Source organism: Phocoena sinus, chromosome 18, assembly GCF_008692025.1.
Source record: "Phocoena sinus isolate mPhoSin1 chromosome 18, mPhoSin1.pri, whole genome shotgun sequence".
Classification (NCBI taxonomy): Eukaryota; Metazoa; Chordata; class Mammalia; order Artiodactyla; family Phocoenidae; genus Phocoena; species Phocoena sinus.
In genome coordinates this window covers 990,519-1,013,348 of record NC_045780.1, presented here as the reverse complement: position 1 = coordinate 1,013,348, position 22,830 = coordinate 990,519, and the positions used below count along the sequence as shown (strand labels likewise).

The 22,830-nt window shown below is 38.8% G+C and overlaps 1 protein-coding gene across 4 annotated transcripts in view; it reads right to left on the bottom strand.

Annotated features, from left to right (window-relative positions):
* IFT88 (intraflagellar transport 88) overlaps positions 1–22,830 on the bottom strand; it is a 71,795-nt gene that overhangs the window by 30,120 nt on the left and 18,845 nt on the right. For 3 of the 4 annotated variants that reach the window (XM_032610788.1, XM_032610789.1, XM_032610790.1), the window contains 8 exons: positions 20,592–20,682; positions 19,078–19,182; positions 16,830–16,932; positions 15,649–15,763; positions 13,554–13,785; positions 12,511–12,581; positions 7,023–7,109; positions 1,754–1,853 (listed from right to left, as the gene is read on the bottom strand). In XM_032610788.1, the coding sequence (XP_032466679.1) occupies positions 1,754–1,853; positions 7,023–7,109; positions 12,511–12,581; positions 13,554–13,785; positions 15,649–15,763; positions 16,830–16,932; positions 19,078–19,182; positions 20,592–20,682 (904 nt within the window). The remainder of the gene's footprint in view (positions 1–1,753; positions 1,854–7,022; positions 7,110–12,510; positions 12,582–13,553; positions 13,786–15,648; positions 15,764–16,829; positions 16,933–19,077; positions 19,183–20,591; positions 20,683–22,830) is intronic. The other variant, XM_032610791.1, reaches the window with a different exon arrangement.

Below are 22,830 nucleotides of genomic sequence, written 5' to 3'. Positions count from 1 at the left end.
AATAAATAAAGCATCTTAATCAATGATCCTTATGAGTTACGTCAATCCAATCCTTTTTAACCTAAAAGTGTTCCTTCCAAACTGAGACTGTGTTATACCTACCTCGTCATACTTACAATACACAACAAAAGAAACACAAAGTAAAAGCAGCGATGTAAAAGAAAGCAGAAGTTACATTTTTAAAACATCAGTAAAATAACTGATATTAAAATTGTATATAGGCAAACAGAACAAAAAATATTTTGAATGAGAACAGCTAGGAAAGCAGCAAACAATATGATTTGGGTTAAATGAATTTAAATATGAAAAAATTAGCGGGTTTATTCCGTAGTGAACACACCTTTAAATCATGGACGATAATACAGTGTTAAACCTTTCTAAAAAGACCATTTAAAAGTATCAACAGAAAACTCGGAAAACGGCTTTCTCTATTTGGTCATCTGTAACAGTACTTCTCACACAGACACGAACTTATTTTTTTTGGTCCACAGATGACTCCAGCAAGATAGCAAAGAACAATCTGTCTCACTTCACTTCTACTTTTCAGCATCCCAACAGGATCAGAGTTTCATCTGTGGCATTTTTAATGCCGAAGGGTGTGATGCTCAAATGGCAGAACAGACACAAAGATACCTAGAAAGTCTTTTTATGCTTTACAAACGCTTTACCTAGAAAGTCTTTTTATGCTTTACAAACAATCATTAAGCACGCTGAAGCCATACACACCGTGGGCCAGCCGGTGTGCTGCCCTAGCCTTCATCACACAACAACGCCATGGGCACCGGGCTGCTTCCCCTTCACTCACGTCCTCGGGGCAGATGCCCTTCTCCCTCCTCCCCGACAAAGGGGTCAGTTACTTCTACTGTCTCCAGGAAAACAGAAGGTCTTAAATAGGAAGAAAGCCTGAAAACTGGCTCAGGAGAGCATGGAGGAAAGACACTGGGGCTCCCTCTAGCCCTCACTCTCTGGGTCTAAACGCGGAAGAGCTGAGTTTTCTACATTGCAGGCATATATGCTACTAACCACCGGTTTTATAAACTAGGGTATCAAGTTTCATTCTCTATTCTCCTTTGTGATCCCCGCCCCCTTTTAAAAAGCTGTTCTGTCCTCCTGTGAGGCAGACTGTGGAAGGGGAGCACCGTTCCACCCAACCCCAGGCGGCAGGACAGTGGTGGGACCAGTGACAGATTCCTTTCGTGCCCAACCCAACGTCAATGAGTAAACCAAACACGTAAAACAGATGCCAGGAGAGCTGCTCAGGCACCAGCCTGCTGCTCCGGCTCCTGGCCTCCCCCACTGCCCGTGTACGAACCCTGACTCTGAACAGCCTCTGAGCTTCAGGGAACACTTTGAAAACCTCTGGGGAAAGCTGTCCTCTGGACTAGAATACGGTTTAGTCATTTAGCAGCCATGTTTTACATGGCAAGCGTTTATATTTTAAGAAACAGGACAGGGGAATTCCCTGGTGGTCCAGTGGTTAGGACTCCACGCTTCCACTGCAGGTGACATGGTTTCAATCCCTGGTCAGGGAACTAAAATCCCACATGCCGTGCGGCCAAAAAAAATGAAACCGGACAAACAGGTCAAAATTAAAACCATGCTATATTAGAGGAAATTATGTTAAGGTAGAAATAAAAATATTATTCAACTTCAGAATAATCACAGGTAACAGTAATCTAGAAAGGAGTTTCACAGTATTATCGCTTTGACCAGTTAACATTAACTTCCATCTAAACATTTTTTTTAAACTTACTTGATTAAAGTCCTTTTGTCTCAGGTACATAATTGCTTTGTTTATTTCCAGATCATTTGCCAGCTCTACGTACTGAGAAGCTTTCACAACTTCAACACACCTATAAAGTAAAGCGTAAAAACGGTTATTTTATTTTGTTTTAATATATCTACGTTTTCTTAACTGTGACTTTTCAAAAGTGTTTAAAAGTGCCCCTAGTGTTCTGTAGGACTGAGCACCTGACTCCTTCCAACACAGGCATTAAGTTACAGAGCTCTTCAGTTCCAAACCCGTTTTATCAGCCAAGTTTTCATTAGCCTCTTGCCGCGTCTAATTATTTATGGTATTTTAAATAAAATTCTTACTTTAAAATTAATAAAACAACTTCAGTTTGTAACAGGCAAAACTGTTTCTATGTATTTTTTCATCTTAAATGCTCTGATGGTGAGAAAAATTCTACAGAACTTGAGAATATATTTAATTTTTTGTGTACAAACTTGAACAGACTTTCATGGATCCGTTGCTCGGGGCACACAGAACATCTACTGTTAACTAAACATCAGGCAATGTGCCAACTCCTGTAAGCATGAACACATTTAGTCCTCACCACAGCCCTGAAAGACTGGCATTATCTCATGTCATAGATACAAAAATAAATCGCACAAGTAGAAAACTGCCAAGTAAGAGCTTGAGCCCAATTTCTATTGCTACCAAAGCCCGCTGCACCAAGACTAACTCTTTTCAAATTGAGGGTCATGACCTTTCAAATAACAGAAGAGAAAAGGTATCAAAGGGTTGGGCGTAACAAGGGCAAGGCGGTGCTGCGTCGTTTTCTCACTGAGGGTCTGGTTCAAAGAGGTTTCAAAGCCACTGGCTTAGACCAATAATTTAAAAATACTGGGACTTCCCTGGCAGACCAGTGGTTAAGACTCCACGCTCCCAATTCAGGGGGCCGGAGTTCAATCCTTGATCAGGGAACTAAATCCCACATGCTGCAACTAACACCCGGCGCAGCCAAATAAATAAATATATAATTTTAAAAAATAAAATTAAAAAATAAAATTATTAAAGCAGAAGATCCCTTTCTTCAAGCAGAACATTTTTTAAACCCTGATTTATAAAACAGCCCTTCTGCTTGGAGTGGTGAGAGAGGATGTGAAACCCAGCCTGTCAGGCCCCCCTGGAGGACCCTCTCAGCAAGGCAGTGTGAAGGGCTCCCCAAAATAAGGGGGAAACCCTCTATTCCACAACGCACACAGCAAACAGTCACCGAACGTCTACAATGTGTGAGACATTACGTCTGGTACAGGGCTACCAGGACACACAAAATACAGTTCTTGCCCTCGAGGGGAAGCAGACCTGTAAACTGAGTTAGGTGTAAGAACCACAGTGAAGAAATACAGGAATGGAGGGGTGGAGACACTAGGAAAGGTATTCCAGACGTGTCTGAGCTCGGTTTAAGGGAAAAGGATGAATCAGTTTGACAAAAGGGGAAGCGTGTTCCAGGAAGAGGGGCTCACAAACCCAAAGATGTGGAAGATCAGAAAAGTGGGAAATATTTAAGACGCTGACTCATTCCCTGAGCTGCCGTCAACAAACCAAGTGGCTCAAAGACAAAAGCATGATCTCTTCCCCTCCTGTTCCCAAACAGGATTCTGCAAAGGGATTGAGCCCCACAGAAAATTACTGGAGTCACTTTTTTTCCTCAATTTTCTAAGGATGGAACAAAGCTCCCACCATGCTAGACAGACAGGATGCCTTAGAACCTTTGGGCTAATTATCCAGAAGAATCTATACAAGAAGGGCTGCCAACATCTCGGCCCTCGAGACACTCTTCTCTCTACTTACAACATCCTCCCTCCCTTCCCCAACTTTTATTCCTACTAATCCTTCAAGCCTCAGCCCAAGTGTCACTTAATCTGGGGAGCCTTCCATGGCACCATGACAAAAAACTACATTAGCATTAGCAATTGGGACGAGGAAATCACACAGCACACAATAAAACATAACTTGTTACATTAGTACAACATAGCAGTTACAATGCTTTGTGATTGCTAATATAAGTATCTGTCTACTTAGCTAATCAAGGAGATCTTAGGTGACAACCAACATTAGCTAAACTGTAAATTTCTCGAAGGCAGATACTTTTTATCCTGAACTTCCAACTGGCTTGCAATAAACAATAATGTTTTTTTCTTGTTATATACAACACTGTAAATCAACTATAATTCAATAAAATTTTTAAAAAAAGAAATAATGGCTGAGAACTTCCCAAATCTGGGGAGAGATGTGGACATCCAAGTTCATGAAACTAAGAGACAACCCCAAAAGTTCAACTCAAAACAATTTTCTCTATGATACATTGTAATAAAACTATCTAAAATCAAAGACAAAGAGAGAATTTTTAAATCAGCCAAAGAATCTGCCTGACAATGCAGGCCCTGGTCCTGGAAGATGCCACACGCTGTGGAACAACTAAGCCCATGAGCCACAACTGCTGAGTCTGTGCTCTAGAGCCTGCGAGCCACAACTACTGAAGCCTGTGAGCCTAGAGCCTGTGCTCCACAACAAAGAGAAGCCACCGCAACGAGAAGCCTGTGCATCATAATGAAGAGTAGCCCCCGCTTGCCACAACTAGAGAAAGCCCGCGCGCAGCAACAAAGACCCAACGCAGCTAAAAATGAAATAAATAAAATTTTAAAAAGTCTAATATGACAAACGTAATTCGTTTTGATAAGCTAAAATGTTAAATTAGTGGAAAATTTCACTCAGACTGGTTGGCATTTTATAAATACTTAAAATTTCACTTACATACCAGCTACTAGATTGCAAAGACACAACTATAATCATCTTCTTAAAAATCTAAAAACATTAGGAAATTAAATGTATATGACTTAGTAAACATTAAGAGAATCCAAGTTAGATTTAGTAACAGTAAAACAACATTTACTATTCAGTATAATTAAAGATGAACAGAGTTCATTTACTGTGAGATGCTTGTCTCCCAAATCAAGGAGATCTTAGGTTACAACCAACATTTGGTGTTCACAGAAAGGGACAGAGTGACTTGTACTATACATTGATCAAAACATATGTGGAGTACATGTACAGATACAGGGACATTTTAAGGAACTTGTTTATAAACTAGGCGAGCAGCCAGTCAGGTAGAAAACCAGCCGTTTTACAAAAACACACTGTATCTGAAATGGATGAAAAAACTGGAACTGTTTATCTGAAAAGAGAGAAAACTTTGAAGAAAGCCCTAACCTCACTATCAGCAACTGGCAGAACCGCTGATTCAGAACAGTCGCAGGCACGCGCTATTTCCCACTGCCGCCCCGTGAGGAATACCACCTCTGGAAGCATGAAAAGCGTGCTGGCTTATGAAGCAGGGAAAAGGAGGCTACAGTAAGAAAGTGCCATGGAGGAGGGTGCTTCCTGCTCCAGGTGAGGCTGGGGATCCAGGGATGGGGAGTGAAGCACTGAGCTGGGCAGCGGGAACCACTGACCGCCATCTCCACCTGCAGACCTCCCCTCATACTCAACAATGACAAAGAGCAGCCAGAGAAAAAGAACGTGCTCTTGGAAATGTAAAATAAAACAATTAAATGGAATAGTTGAATGAGAAATTCAAAGAAGTCTCCCAGAAAGCAAAGCAGAACCAGAGTTGGAAAATATAAGAAAGATAAGTGACAAGGAAGTCCAAATCCAATTGATAGAAATTTATAACTGGAAAAGGAAGTAAATTAGCAGAGAAATAGTATAACATTTTCTCAAATTAAAGAAAACAGACTGCAAATTGAGGGGTCTATTGAGTGCTTAAGAGGAAAATAGAAAAAAAGACAAATTTAAACACATTATGAAATTTCAGAACAAAGCTACAGAGAAAATTATAAAAATTACCAGAAAGAAACTGCAGGTCACCTACAAATAGCAAGGATGAGACTAGCATCAGAATTCTAATCAGCAACAGTGCTAGTTAACAGTGAAGAAATGCTTTTTGAGTTCTAAGAGAAAACAAGTTACAACTTAGGGTATTATGATACCTGATCAAATAAATGATCAATCAAGAATGAGGACAGAATTAGACACTTACAGACATGCACAGACAGATCTTAGGGGGTTAATTCAGGAAGAAATCAAGGAAAAAATAAAGATGATGTTCAAAAAGAAAGAGGATCGAACATGGGAAAAAAATGAAGGTAAACCCCAAGATGACATTCAACGCCAGCCTAAGGGAACCAACGGCTTACAGAGACTGGGGCAGGGAGAGTTCCGAGAGGGAGGACTCCAAATAACCTAAGAGAAGCAAAGAGTGCAAGAGAAGACAGAGAGGTAACTGGAGACACCAGAAAAACAAACGTCATGGGCCAAATATGAAGCCTCCAGAACAAACTAAACCAGGGAGACAATGGATTCCATGGCGAGAATCTGAATCGTAATGAGGATATGGTAAAGAAGGCATACGTTACTTCCACCAAGAAGAAACATGAAAAGTAATTAGAAAACGGGAGCTGTAACTCTTCTGTACTTACTTGGTTTTCTAACCATGTACATGTATCTTGGATTTTAAAATCCTGGTAGGGTACCATACAGAAGAGGTCACAGACTCACTCTATACTGGTTCGAAAAATCATACAAGAGTTTCATGAAGGGCAACGTTGGATTCAATACAATGAAGAATTTTCTAACCCTTAGAGATGTTCAGAAATAAAGCAAATGATTTGAACACCATAAGAATCCAAGCAGAGGATAAATGGCACCTACATGGGATGCTATAAAGAGGATTCTCGTACTGGGTGGAAGAAACAAATTCAACTACTCATCCAAAAAATGACCTAAGACTTTTCCAGCTCTAAAAACCCTTCACTCCTATCTGGGAAATATATCCACAGACAATAGCCTTTTTAGGTATGAGAGGTATTGCTCAGGATAAAAAGTTTAGTAGTACTGACAAATTTAAGGTAGAAAAAGGACATAATGAGAAAAGATAAAGTAAAAAGGAAGAGGGCACAGGCTGGAATTTATACAATGAAAGCAATTATGTACCCACATATCAGATGCAGCACACTTGCCTTAGTACTTAATTTACAAAATGACATGAACAATAAGAAAAATGTTAGAACTTTTTGAGTGGCCTATACTAATCTTACCATATAATAGTATTTGCTTGATAAGTAGAAATCAATATTTGCAATTATTTACTTTTCTAATAACAAAATTTTAAATCAATAAAAGTATAAACTAGAAAACATCATGTCCATCCAGTTATACTGAATTTCTCTCTTACCAATCATAACCTACAGCAAAAGATGTTTCAATTACAGGAGCAATGAGTTTTGCAGCCGTCATGATGTATTTTTCTGCCATGGCTTTCCTATATCAAACAAACAAAAAATATTTAGAAATATGGTATAAAAAGAGTTTCGATTTATTTCTTAAAATGTAAGTGTAAACATTGTCTGGGCAGCTATGCTAGCAATCTGTTTACAAATCAGGTTGAAAACCACGACTGGGAAATGCGATCAGCAAGCCATGACTGCCCTTGGGGTCAGCAGTTCTTGGTCCGTGATCCATTCTGAGGAAAGAAGGAAAGAAAGAAAGTGGGGGAAGGGAGGGAGAAAGAAGGAAGGAGAGAGAGATACACAGGACTCCGCAGCTGAAGCTGCATAACCGGCACTGTCTGTGGAAATGAAAGGGTGAGAACCGCCACTACAGTGGTAAATACTAAAACTGAACTACTACACGTCTCTGTAGATTTGCCTGATCTTCACCCTTCATTTTATAAATGGAATCATAGAATATGTGGTCTTTTGTGACTGCCTTCTTTCACTTTATCATAATGTCCTCAAGGTTCATGTGTACTGTAGCATATGTCAATATTTCATTCATTTTAGGGCTAAATAATATTCCATTGCATGGATGGATCATGTATTTTTTACCCATTCATCAGTTGTGGACATGTGGGTTGTTTCCACTTTCTGGATACGAATAATGCTGCTATGAATATTCCTGTGTAACTTATTATGCTATTATGTGGATGTATGCTCTAATTTCTTTTGGGTATGTATCTAGGAGACAAACTGCTGAGTCATACGTTGTCTATGAAGAACTTCCAGACTTTCCTGGAGTGGCTGTACCAGTTTACATTCCCACCATCAGCATACAAGGTTTCAACTTCTCCACATCTGCATCAACACTTGTTATTATCTGTCTTTTTGATTCAGTCACACTAGTGGGTATGAAGTGCTACCTCACTGCGGTTTTGAGTTGCATGTCCCTAGTGAATACTGAAGTTAAGCATCTTTTCATGTGCTTATTGCCATTTGAATATGTTTTGAAAAAATGTCTATTCATATCCTTTGTATATTTTTAATTAGGTTTTGGCGTTTTTATTATTGAGTTGGAAGAGTTCTTCTACCTACTGTAGAAGTAGGTCCCTTCTTGGATACATGGCTTGCAAATATTTTCTCCTATTCATTAGGTTGTTTCCACATTCTTTTTTTTTTTTTTTTTTTTTTGTGGTACACGGGCCTCTCACTGCTGTGGCCTCTCCTGCCGCGGAGCACAGGCTCTGGACACGCAGGCTCAGCGGCCATGGCTCACGGACCCAGCCGCTCCGCGGCGTGTGGGATCCTCCCAGACCGGGGCACGAACCTGTCTCCCCTGCATCGGCAGGTGGACTCCCAACCACTGCGCCACCAGGGAAGCCCTGTTTTCACATTCTTGATGGTGTACTTTGAAGAATGAAAGTCTTTAATTCGGATGAAGTCCAATTTACCTATTTTTTTCATACCTAAGAAACCACTGCCTAACACAGGTCAATAATATTTACTTCTATGTTTTTTTCCTAAGAATTTTGTAATTCTAGTTCTTACTTCTAGGTCTATGATCCATTTTGAAGTAATTTTTCTGTATGGTGTGAGAGAGAAGTCCAACTTCATTCTTTTGCATAAGCATATTCAATTGTTCTAGCACCATTTGCTGAAAAGACTATCCTTTCCCCATGGAATTGTCCTGACAGTTTTATTGACTATAAACGGAAGAGTTTATTTCTGGACTCTCAATTCCATCCCATTGCCTTTTATGTATGTCTTTATGCTTCTAACATAAAGTATTATCACACTGTCTTAATTAGTGTCACCTTGTAGCTTGAGTCCTCGAACTCTTCTATTCTTTTTCAACACTTTTTTGGCTGTTCTGGACTCCTTACATTTCCATATGAAGTTTAGGATCACCTTGTCACTTTCTGCAAAAACACTACTGGGATTCTGATAGGGATTACACTGAATCTGTAATCTGGGGGGCACGGCCATCTTAGCAATACTAAGTGCCTATCCATAAACATGTGATCTCTTTCCACTTATTTAGCATTTCTTCCAATGATGTTTTTCAGTTCTCAGAGTACAAGTTTTGCATTTCATTTGTTAAATTTATTCCTAATAAATTATTTTTTATGCTGTTAAATGTAATTGTTGATTTCATTTTCAGATAGCTCACTAGCACTGTGTACCACACTTCTATAGTATTCTGTTGATTCTTGCATGTTTATCTTTTACTCTGGAAACTTGCTGAACTCGTTTATCAGTGGTAAATTTTTTTAGTGCATTCCTTAGGATCTTCTATATACAAGATCATGTGATCTTCAAACAGAGATAAGTTTTACTTCTCTCCAATCTGGATAAGTCAGTCTTTTACTTTTCTTTCTGTCTTTCACCATTAAGTATTATAATGTGAAACTGCAGGTTTTTCATAGATGTCCTTTATCAGATGGAGCAATCTCCTTTCTACTCCTAGCTTTTGTTGAAGTTTTTTTTTGTTTGTTTGTTAAACAAAACCCAATATGGATTTTGGATTTTGTTCCCCCCCCCCGTTTTCCCTTTTTTTTTTTTTTTTGGTTTACTGAGATGATCACGTGGCTTTTGTCCTTTGTTCTACTGATATCCTGTATCATATTAATTGAATTTTAGATGGTAAACCATTCTTGTAGCCTTGGGATAAATCCAAATTAGTCATGGTACATAATTCTTTTCCTATTGTGTTAGTATTGTTGGTTTGCTAATATTTTCTTGAGAACTTTTAATCTATAGTCATAAGATATTTTTCTGTAGTTTTCTGTCTCTTCTGTTTTATTTTGGTATCAGAGTAATACTAGTTCATAAAATGAACTATTTTCTGGAAGAGACTGTATAGAAATGATGTTTATTCTTCTTTAAACATTTTCTAGAATTCTCTACTAAAACCATATAGGCCTGGAGATTTGCCTTATAAATTCAATTTCCTTAACATTAAAGGGCTATTCAAACGATCTATTTCATATTAACTGAGTTGTGGTAGTTTGTGTTTTTTAAGAAAGTGGTCCATTTTGTCTAAGTTTCAAATTTATGTGTACAGGGTTGTCTGTAGTATTTCCTTAATATCTTTCTGATGTCTGTAGTGATAGCTACTATTTTGTTCCTAATACTAGTATTTTGGGTCTCCTCTCTTTTACCTTCATCAGTCTTATTAGAAGTTTGTTAACTTTACTGATCTATTCAAAGAATCAGCTGTTTCACTGATGTTCTGTATTGTTTCTCCAGTGCCAATGATTTCTGTTCTTTTATTATTTCTTTCCTTCTGCTTCTTTTGGGTTGATTTTGCTCTTCTTTTTCTAGGTTCTTTATTTTTTAATTGAGGTATAGTTGATGTACATTATATATATATAATACATGTAATACCTGAAAAATATTAATATATATATATAAAATCCCTGTAACTTATATATATAAGTTTCAGGTGTACAACATAGTGATTCACAATTTTTAAAGGTTATATTCCATTTATACTTACAAAATATTGGCTATATTCCCTGTGCTGTACAATACATCCTTACAGCTTAATTATTTTATACTTTTTCTAGGTTCTTAAGCTGGGAGCTTAGGTTATTGATTTAAGACTTTCCCAATGTCATTCTAATTGCTTTTCCCTTATGGGTTGTTTTCTCTGCCTCCTTACAAGACTTTATGATTTTAGGGACTTCTCTTTTGGCCCAGGGTTTTAGACTCCACACTCCCAAGGCAGGGGGCCTGGGTTCAATCCCTGGTCAGGGAACTAGATCCCACATGCCGCAACTGAGAGTTTGCATGCCACAACTAAGGAGCTGGCGAGCCTCAAAGAAGATAGAAGATTCTGCATGCCACAACTAAGTCCTGGCACAGCCAAATAAATAAAATAAATATTTTAAGAAAAAAAGACTTTGTGTTTTTAATTTTCAGAAGTTTAATCATGATATATCATGACATGGATTTTCTTGGGTTTACCCTCCTTGGGATTTCTTCAGCTCCTTGTACTGTAGTTTATTTTCCTTGCCAAATTTAGGGAGTTAACAGCTATTACTTCTTTAGCCTAATCCCCTTCATCTCTCCTTCCCAGATTTGATGACACAAATGTTGGTTCTTCTGTAATAGTCCCAGAGATCCCTGAGGCTCTGGTTGTTTTGGTTTTGGGTCTATTTTCTCTATTTGTTCAGATTGGATAATTTCCATTTTCTCTTCCAGTCACCAAATCTCTCCTGGCTCCCCTTCATTCTCCTGTTGAGTCCCTCCACTGAGCTTTTCATTTCAGCTGTTACATTCTTCAGTTCTAAAATTTCCATTTGGCTTTTCTTTATATCGTTTCTTTGCTGAGACTCTATTTCTTTTCTGAGGCTATTCTGTCATTTGTTTTAAGTGTGTTCATAATTGCTTGTTGAAGCATTTTTATCATGATTGCTTTAAAATTTGTCAGATAATTCGAACATCTCTGTCATCTCAGTGTTGGCATCTATGGACTATCTTTTTTCACTGTTTGAGATATTCCTGGTTCTTGGTATGACAAGTGATTTTTGATCAAAACTTGGACATTCCCTGGTGGTCCAGTGGTTAGGATTCCAGGCTTTCACTGCCGTAGCCCAGGCTGAATATTGTTCAGCCTTAAAAAGGAAGGAAATCCTGTCACCGGCTACACCGTGGATGAAAAGTGAGTCACAGACAGACAGTACCGTGATTCCACTTCCATGAGGTCCCTAGAGCAGGTCACATTCATAGACAGAAAGCAGAGTGGTGGCTGCCAGGGGCTGGGGGAGGGGGATGGGAATTGTTTAGTGGGTACAGAGCTGCAGTTTGGAAGATAAAAAGAGTTCTGGAGACTGGCTACGAATCAATGTGAATGCACCTACCACTACCTTTGAAATGAAGAATTACATATCTTGGTTAAGATAAATTTTATGTTATGTGTATTTTATCACAATTAAAAAAAAAAACAAACTAAGAGCCCTCTGTGATGTGATATAACTTCTAAGATACCTGTTGCATATTCAATAAATATTAGAAGGTGCAAGCCATACTTGACAGAGACTAGGTACCATATCGGAGAAAGGAAGAAATGAAATAAATAATTTTGTCTTTGGGAGTTGAAATTTAATTGGGGGGCATGATAAAAATACAGAGAGATATAAATTTTTGAACAAAGGTGATATGAACAAAGTTCTAATATTGCAACAGAGGCAGAGGGAAAGCAAATTACAGAGAAATAGTAGGAGTACCTGAGTAATAATAATTGGGATTAGCATGAGGACTGAGATTATATTGAAGGAGAAAAAAGAATCTGGTAGAGTACAGAAATGGTGAAACGACAGCACTATTCAAGAAATATACTGAATACAACAAGTTTTGAAAGAAATAATCAGAATGCATATTCAACTCTTACAGAAGTTAAGACTACATTATTAAGTTTTAATCATGAAGTGCCCAAAATATTACCTTTCACGTTCCATTTGCCTTAGATGATCATTTTTTATAGCTTCAATCACTAAATTAGTATGTGGGTCATCCTGGGGGAAAAAAATGAGTGATTCAGAAGTAAGAATCAAGAACTAGATTTCTAATCAACCTCACCACTAGGCTAGCTGTATAAAATGGAGAATATAGTAATCTTTCTAAACTATTTTCCCTTATGTAAAGTAAACTTTTTCTTCTTACTTCTGATTACCTATCACATTCTCCACCAAACTAACATAGACTCTAGCAGCTGATACAAGGTCAGGCTGGAAAGAATAGGGCCAAGTACACAGAAGCTGTGGTTGTTAGTACAAATGTGTGATATTATAAATTCTTAACTCAAACATAAATGCTCTAATGATCATCAATTACTTAGTATGATCCATATTGCTACTTCCTATTGAAAACATAGATGATTTCTTTCACAACATATATGACTTTTTCTCAATATGAAAGTTATATATAATAGTTAACATCTACCCAGCACTTACTATGTTCCAGGTACTATTTTAAGTATTTCACATGCATTACCTCATTTAATCCTTACAACCCTACACGGTAGGTTGTTATAATTAGTGCTATTTTAAATACAGAGGAACAAGGAGAGTTAAGTACTGAGTAGTGGGGCCAGCCACTATGCTGCGACACCCTTACACCCTATCAGGAAGACCTATTAGGTTCCACTTATGAAACTGACATTACTATACATTGTGATGTATCAACACAGGCAAGTGCACAGGGTACGACTCCATATAAAATAACATTAAAGAAGGACAATTTTTCCTAAGATTCTCCTTTTTGTTTTTTTGACTAAAATTGTGCGGTCTGTTTTAACCATAATCTCTAGCCCTATTTCAGTAGCCCTGGTGTCGACCTAATTTAAGTAACAAATGAAAATGATAAAACACATTAATACAGGGCTGGGAGAAACCTGAAATGTCATCCACTCCAACTTTCTCATTTCTGGAGACAGAGAAGCACAGGTAATTAGGAGCTGGCTACATAACAGTCTTCCTCATACTCACATTTGGTGAAATGTATTTACCATCTTCATCAGTTTCTAATGGGACAGCAATCAGCTTTTGGAATGCCTTCTTCATTTTTTCTCGATCTCCAACAGCAAAGTAACTAAGAATTAGGTTGAAGCCTGCCTTCAGGCTTGGTGCCATCCTCATTATGTGCTCAAATGAATTAATGGCATCTGAATACTGCCCAGTTTTAATAAATGTAACTCCAATGTTCTGCATAATTTTAATCCTAGAGAAAAATAAACATGGATTCGCTTTAAAGGTCTGAACTCCCTAGTATGGCAATCAAGACATTCCACAAATAATCTCCTTCTTTTCTTTCCCACTTTACTTCTTTTTTGTTTTGTTTTGTTAAAGCTATATTGAGGTTTACTTTACACATCGTAAAATTCACTTATTTTAAGTGTATGATTCAATAAGTATTGCTATATTAACACAGTTGTGGAACCAAAACCACATTCCTACTTTGTCATTTCCATCACCCCAAAAAGAGAACCTGTGCCCACCTGCAGTCATTCCTCGATCCCACCTCTAGCCCCAGGCAAACACTAATTTACATTCTGGCTCTCTGGATTTGCCTTTCTAGACATTGTACATAAATGGAGTTACAACATGTGATATTTTGTGTCTGGCTTCACTCAATTAGCGTAACCTTTTTGAGGTTCCTCCATATTACAGCATGTAAGAGTACGTCATTCCTTTTTTATTGCCGAATAGTATTCTATTGTATGGCTATACCACATTTTATTTATCCATTGACTACTTGATGGACATTTGGATGGCTTCTACTTTTTGGCTATTATGAATAATACTGCTATAAACATTCATGTACAATACTTTGTGATAACACATGTTTTCATTTCTCTTGGGTATATATCTAGGAATGGAATTGGTCATATGGTAAATTTGTGTTTAACTTTTAAAAAAAGCAATCTAATTATTTTCCAAAGTGTCTGGGCCATTTTATATCCCCAGCGTATGAGGATTCCAATTTCTCTACATCTTCCTCAACACTAATTATTGTCTATATTTGATTATAGCCATTCTAATGAATGTGATCCCACCTTATTTCTAACCACTCCTCAATATAACCCCATTTGAACTGAATCCTTTTACTCCTAATTCTCTGATCAGATCACAGTATTTCCCGGACTTTTCTCACAGTACTCCCTTTGTCGGGAATGTTACCCCTTCGCTTGTCTTCACTTTAGTAACCAATCCAAGTATACCTCCTTTCGTTAAGCCTTTCTTGACCTTTCTTGTTCTCAATAATTATTCCTTCAACTTAATTACTATACTACCTCTTGATTACAGACTGTTAAGCACTTAACATATACTATATAATATTATTATCTTTTTCTAAAATGCTCAAATTCTTGGCCTCACCTGGGTTAAAAGTACCTCAAGGGCATTGTGTTCTGTAAGTTAGATATTTGCTGATGATAATGAGATATCATGCATAATTTGAAAACAAATTATTGTGAAAAGTGGCATTTACAAAGAAATTAACTTTCACAGAGGCTTTGTACTGTGCCTAGGAGAAATTATGACCAGTAAGTATCCTGGTACCTTCCTATGTTCCCATAGTTATAACCAGACCATAAGGTAGTCTACTGTTTCTGCTCCTGAAATACTGTAAGAACAGGAAACATCCCAGTATCCCCCTCTTCCCCCGTCTTCTAAGATTCAACAGTAACCCTTCCTCTCACTCCTCCCTTCTCAAGCTGTAGTAAGAATGTGAGGAGGTCTTGGTTTCCAGTCTTGCATTCTGGAGTCTGGTATGTTCTAAAGAACCGCTGTTTGATTTGGTGTTGGCAGTAAGCTGTATTATGGCGCTAATTGCCCGCATTATTCCCTATATAGGCCCATTAGCTTAGTTTTATTCCAACTGATCACATATTATGCCTTCAACCTTTAACTTCCATCACACAAACGCATGCAAGTAGTCACAAGGGGACAGACCAAAGTACTACAGCTACAACAAGAATCTAACACCTCTCATGTACAGATACCACAAAGCACTCAGCCCACTGGCAACGCGTCAAGAGTGACCTTGTTTCTGAAGAACGACACTTAAATTTTACACACTTACCTCATTTCTTTATGGACACTTGGAATTTGATCTAAGGCCATTCGGTAGAATTTAATGGCTTTGGAATAATTTCTTTGCTTTAAATAAATGTTTCCCATATTCACTTTCAACCGTCCTAATTGAAAAAAATTTAATGAATATATAATATCCTACTTTGTTCACTTTTTCTATGATATTTTAGATAACCTTACTTTATATTTTTTGAAGGTCTTCTCAACTTATGAAGCTTCAGACATTAACTAAAATTCTCACTTTAAAACAGTTATACTATTTTCATGTATGTGCACACTGAACTTCTGCAAGGAATTGGAACTTAAGACAGATGAATTCCTGGAAACATGGCTAGAAAACAAGAGCGACATTATAAAACTGGAGTTCTGTTCTTCTAAGAAAACATGGGACTTAAAAAGTATTAGATAATTCAAAATTAGACCTTCTTTTGGGCGTTATTCCAGCATCTCCCAGAGCTCCAAGATGTACAGTTTATCCTTTTTTCCCCACATTTTCTACAGTAAGCATCTATGAATTGGTGAGAAAAAGTGTTTCTACAAAACTTGAGACTCAGCTCAAATGCAACGTCCACTCAGAAAGCTTGTCTAGACTTTCCAACTCGTACTCAAGTAACCCCACGCCTCTTCTCACCAGGACCTGGGGGTCTGAGGTAACGGTCAGCTCTCCACAGTCCTGACCCTTCTCCACTCTGCAGGGCCCACCCCACGGCGCAGGATGAAGAAGCCTGGAGCTCAGGAACAAAAAGAGTACACTTACCCGGTTTACACTATATGATGTGATAGTTTAATAAAATATTAAAGAAAATGATATTCTGATACACTTTAATAGAGACCAAAAAATTACACAATATAAATGCTAAATATAAACAAAGGTCTCTTGTGGATAATTATACAAGGGAAAGCATGTTCTGTAGGTTGCCCTGGCTCATTCTACCTGTGATACAGAATACTGTTTTCATTTACTGTTAGGCAATGTATCTTATACCAACTGTATTTCTTCATTTGTATTTGTGTGAATTTTCATATCTTTAAGCAGGGCACCTCTATCATAAATATGAATTTGCTCAGAGCACAGATCATTTCATTATAAGAAAGCATAAAGTGAGGAAACTGTAAATTAACGGTACAAAAGAACTATACTTATTGGAAAAACTGACTATACACACTTACCTGCATTGCTAAACATCTTATTTTTCACTATAACTTGATAGGTGTTTAGTGCTTCAGGATACATTTCATTAGCTGAATACTGACTGGCCAAGTTGAAAAGAACCTAAGGAAAAAATATTGCAAAGAGACACATAATGATCATTTTAGGCCCCTTTTGCCTATAATCTTTCTAGAGATTAAAATACTATAACAAAGTTAGATGCTTCTATCAAGATTCCCAACCCATTAAGCAATGAAGTACACAGAGAACACCTTGCATTCCAATATGAACCAGAACATTAAGACAGGTGGGCGCTTCCCTGGTGGTACAGTGGTTAAGAATCCTCCTGCCAATGCAGGGGACACGGGTTCGAGCCCTGGTCCGGGAAGATCCCACATGCCACGGAGCAACTAAGCCCGTGCGCCACAACTACCGAGCCTGCGCTCTAGAGCCCACGAGCCACAACTACCGAGCCCGTGTGCCGCAACTACTGAAGCCCGCGCGCCTAGAGCCCGTGCTCCGCAACAAGAGAAGCCACCACAATGAGAAGCCTGCGCACTGCAACAAAGAGTAGCCCCTGCTCACTGAAACTAGAGAAAGCCCACGTGCAGCAACAAAGACCCAATGCAGCCAAAAATAAATTTATTAAAAAAAGACAGGTGGAGCTTTCCTCTAAATTTCACCTAATTTTCCATGTATTCTTTCTAATTAATGGATTTGCTATCTTTTAATCTCAGGAAGACCCACAAAGAATAAATGTGTATTATTACTATAGCTGGTAATAAAAGGAATAAGGCAGAGAGTGGACCAAACTCTTTGTAAATATAAATTAAACATCATGTGGAATACCTTAAACCTTAATCTGTACAGTATTGCTGCTCTACGTGCAAATTTATAATTTAAATCATTAAGTTACAGTAAATTATGTTCCTAAAGGAAAAAAAAAATCATCACAAATTACTCCCAAATCTAAAGACTCCATGGAATTTAAAAATATTAGCTATAAAAAAAATATTAGCTATAAATAGTAAACATATAAAAATTCTTCTTGAGCTTCCCTAGTGGCGCAGTGGTTGAGAGTCCGCCTGCCGATGCAGGGGACACGGGTTCGTGCCCCGGTCCGGGAAGATCCCACATGCCGCGGAGCGTCTGGGCCCGTGAGCCATGGCCGCTGAGCCTGCGCGTCCGGAGCCTGTGCTCCGCAATGGGAGAGGCCACAACAGTGAGAGGCCCACGTACCGCAAAAAAAAAAAAAAATTCTTCTTATTCTAAGTTCTAATGTCCTTTTTTCCACTTGTTTAGCATATGAAGACTTTTCCTACTGTAAACATACCCTTTTAAACAGCAGTATAAATATCAAAGAAGTGTCTTTTCAGAATTGAATGAATTTTGCTAGAAATTAGCTGGTTTTTTCCCCCTACTCTCCTCACAGAACATTATCTTATTCACCTAGTTTGACGTTCTCTAAAATCACAGACCAAAAAGTCCACATTAGAATCTCGTTATTGGGACCTCCCTGGTGGCGCAATGGTTAAGAATCTGCCTGACAGTGCATGGGTTCGAGCTCTGGTCCAGGAGGATCCCACATGCCACACAGCAACTAAGCCCGTGAGCCACAACTACTGAGCTTGAGCTCTAGAGCCCGCGAGCCACAACTACTGAAGCCTACACGCCACAACTACTGAAGCCCGTGTGCCTAGAGCCCGTGCTCCGCAACCAAGAGTAGCCCCCATTCGCGGCAACTAGAGAAAGCCCGTGCGCAGCAACGAAGACCCAACGCAGCCAAAAATAAATAAATAAATTAGAACCCCATTATCTCTCTATGTTTGGTGACGGATGTTAACTGGACTTATTGTGGTGATCATTTCATAATATATACAAGTATCAAGTCATCGTGTTGTATACCTGAAACTAACAGAACACTGTATCCCAATTATACCTCAAAACAAAACAAAATGAATCTCGTTAAAGTATCCACACTGAATAGAACCCAAATATTAGCAATCTTCACGAGTCCTTGGCTGGTAGGTTTACAAGTATTTACTACATTATTAAAAATGACTAATTAACTAACTAAAGAAGATCACTGTACATACCAAAGATAAGAGTGGTCCCATGAACTAAAGAGTATTATTAATCTAATTCTGGGCACCTTAAGTCCAATAAGGCTTAAAGAACAAGAGAAAACAAGAAACAAAAATGAAAAGAGTTCTGGAATCTATAAATTCTCGCCAAGGTAACGGTGCTCAACAGGTACTTCATACTTACTGAGTAAGTTAAATCCAAATTGATGTTTTCTGGACTTGTAACTTGTTCTCGTTGTCTCACCAGGACTCTCTCTTTTCTTCCTGCATCTTTTGCCTTTTCTAAGGCCTGAAATCAAATGTATACTGTGTAAACTCCTTTGAGCACTCACACGGAATTTGGTGCATTCGGGAAGTGTCTGCGGGAAGCAGGGGTGGCTGCCATTACCCCTGGGTTCCCTGATGCCCCGTGTGCTCCTACCATAAACCCCCCTTCTATTGTTTAAACGGGAGCTCTTCCTCCCGCATGGAAAGGCCGAGTGTCTTCTCTGGGAAAGAGGAGGAAGCATCGGGGTTAAGACCTGGAGCACGCCTGCCCCACGTCGAGGTTCTCCATCACCTCACCTCCCACCCCCTTTCGGTCTGACCATGTCTATCTACTTCCTTGTTCCTCCCAACTCCTGAATCTTTGGTGTTTTAATTCAATCTCATGAGGTAGGAATTTAGGTGGATTTGTTTGGTTTCTCGGATGCTCAAAATACAGACAAGTATTGGATCATGGATCATGGATAACTGCTACCCAATACGACAACAGATCCTTAGTTTCGCTCAGATCTTACTCAGGATGCCAAGAACCTTTTATCGATTTCCACTGAGAGACTGACCACAGTCCCATTAATTAAACATGGAATTTTTTTTTTTAGAACTAGATAAAAAAGCACAGGTTCTGTGAGCAATAAAAGTAGCTTATACTGGGGCTTCCCTGGTGGTGCAGTGGTTGAGAGTCCACCTGCCGATGCAGGGGACGCGGGTTCGTGCCCCGGTCCGGGAGGATCCCACGTGCCGCAGAGCGGCTGGGCCAGTGAGCCATGGCCGCTGGGCCTGCGCGTCCGGGGCCTGTGCTCCGCACTGGGAGGGGCCACAACAGTGAGAGGCCCATGTACCACAAAAAAAAAAAAAAAAAGTAGCTTATACTGAATCTTTCTAATGGTATTCATTGATCTGATAACTAAGTCACAGAAATTATATTTATGTGGTATGATGACCAAAGTAATGTGAACAAAGCAAACTAAGAGAAAAGATTCAATTTAAAAAAAAGCAGCAGAGTTGGATTGCCAAGAAGCAAACCACGATTTTGCAGTTTACTTAGGACAAAATACTTTAGAGCAGTCAGCCTTGAAGGAGAAAACAGCCCTTAGCGCTGTGTGTGGGCCATGGGCTCCACCTGCAGCAGGCTGTGCGTCCCATTCAGCAGTCCACCAGGCTGCAAAATTTAGCCAACCGATGCACTGGAATTTTTTCCCCTCCTTAAATGACCGATGTGAAAAATTACAAAATCAGCCAATTGTTTTGACTTCAGAGTTTATGAAGCAGAGTTACAACTGCAGGTTCTCAAAATAATTATTTCAGTGAAAACTCTAAGGCCAGTCCACAACAAAATGAAAGTATTTATCTATACATGTGCTTATATAGGTACATACACAAAGATACATATGCACACACTTCATAATCTTGAATCTTACCAGTTTATGAACTCACCAATTTTAAGTCTCCACAACTGTTAGCAATACAGCTTTCTTCTACCAACTCATTTACTTTCTTCTCTAATTGTCTTATCTTTTCTTCTGGACTGTTCAAGAAAAAAGTAAGTATATTCTGAATCATTCAACCACTAATAATACATACAAAATTTAACCTACTTTTAACATTGTCCATCATGTGCTTATAAACTTTAAGTGTAAGTCACAGATAAGACAAATATATAAGTGGTCTTAAAGAATAAATGTGCCACTGTTTTTAATAACTACATTATATAATTATTCATAATAGTAAAAATAGCTAACATTTATTTAGCATAAGTGTAATTTAATTTTGAGCTAAATGCTTTACCCTAATTATGTCACTTAATCTTCACAAGAATATTTGATACAAGTACTATCATTATCTCATTTCACTGACAGGGAAACTGAAGTTTAGAAAGTTAAGTATTGGCGGTCCAGTGGTTAGGATTCCGTGCTTCCACTTCAAGGGGCACGGGTTCGATCCCTGGTCAGGGAACTGAGATCCCACAAGACACACAGGGCAGCCAAAAAAAAAAAAAAAAAAAAACGAAAGAAAAGAAAGAAAGTTAAGTACTAAGCATGAGATCATACAGCTAATAAGTAACAGAGCCAGGATTTAAACACATGATAAGGTAACTCTAGGGCCATGCTGTTGCATTACCATCCCCAAAGGAAAGCAGATTCTATGGCAAATGAAAAACTTTATCTATGGTTAGAAAGACTGAAGACCCCATAAAAGAGAGAAAAATTATTTACTACCAAATAGATACCACAGAGACTTTTTTTTTTTTTTTTTTGGCCGTGCTGTGTGGCTTGTGGCATCTCAGTTCCCCGTCCAGGGATCGAACCCGGGGCCATGGCAGTGAAAGCACCGAGTCCTAACCACTGGGCCACCGGGAAGCCCCACTCACCACAGAGACTTCTAACGAGGTGCGGAAGTTTAAAACCCTGACTTCATTAGCAGCAAACGAAGTGTCCCCAGATCAGCCATGTTTCAAACACAACATCAGTGTTGTTTTACTACCACTTTCTTTCAATAAAACACAACACTCTGAATGTACATTACTGCCTAAATAAACTTTTACTACAAATATATCACAGTAAACATCAATTCTCTTAATTCTCTACAAATGGACTTTTAAAAAGAACATAGGAATAAATTTCACAGTATAGGTTTGTCTATAAAATCATATTCTTCAGTAAAACCTGGGATTAAGACAACATATTTTATTAGTTTATAGGGATTGCAAAATTCTAATAATAGATGGTGGCTTTCTAAAGGTTAAAAAGTTCAGAATTCAAAGTACGGAATTCTGTTTTCAAGCTGTCTGAAACACTCTAATAAATGTCTTTAAATGTTGCTTACAGGTTGTTATAATTAAGCCTAAAATATCAATATAAAAATGTAACGCTAAAACTCTGTAAGAGAATTTTATGAAGACAGCGGAAGTCACTACCCCATCCCTACCAGCCGCCAGGAGAATGAACTCTGTGCAGACACTGCTGGGCGCCTCCACAGGAGCCTGCCGCCGCCCTGCGTCCCTGAACACGAAAGCTAGGCTACAGGAGAGTCTCACCCTCCTGCCGAATGTCTGATTCCATCAGGCACGTGTGATGAATTTCTGGCCAATGAGAAATGAAGACGCGTCTGCCTGGGGCAGATGTCTCCTGGAAAGATCCCTGCTCTTCAAAGAGGACCTAAGACTGAGCACCTTCTGACTCTAGGTTTTATCAACTACAGGAAGGTTCTGAACTCCCGTGGCCCTCCTGGAATCACGAGGATGGGCAGGCTCTTGAGAAGAGCCAAGAGAATCAGAAAGAAGCTGAAGCAGCGTGAGGTTATTGAGAAGTTAAATTAACCATCCTCCAGACCTCCTGTTATGGGAGATAATAAAACATTCTTGTTGTGTGTGTTTTTTCTGACATTTTCAGCTGTTAGCAGCTGACAGGATCCTAAATGACATATTTAAGTATGATAACATGTATTTATTAGCAAACTTGCTGTCACTAACTAGGATACAAAGTAAACTGACTTTCTATAGAAGTTCCTTATTAGTCAAAAACAGAAATTATGTAATTTATACAATAGCCCAAATACCAGGTTTAAGAATTACAATTTAAAAACATGAGCCCTGGGGCTTCCCTGGTGGCGCAGTGGTTGAGAGTCCGCCTGCCGATGCAGGGGACACGGGTTCGTGCCCCGGTCCAGGAAGATC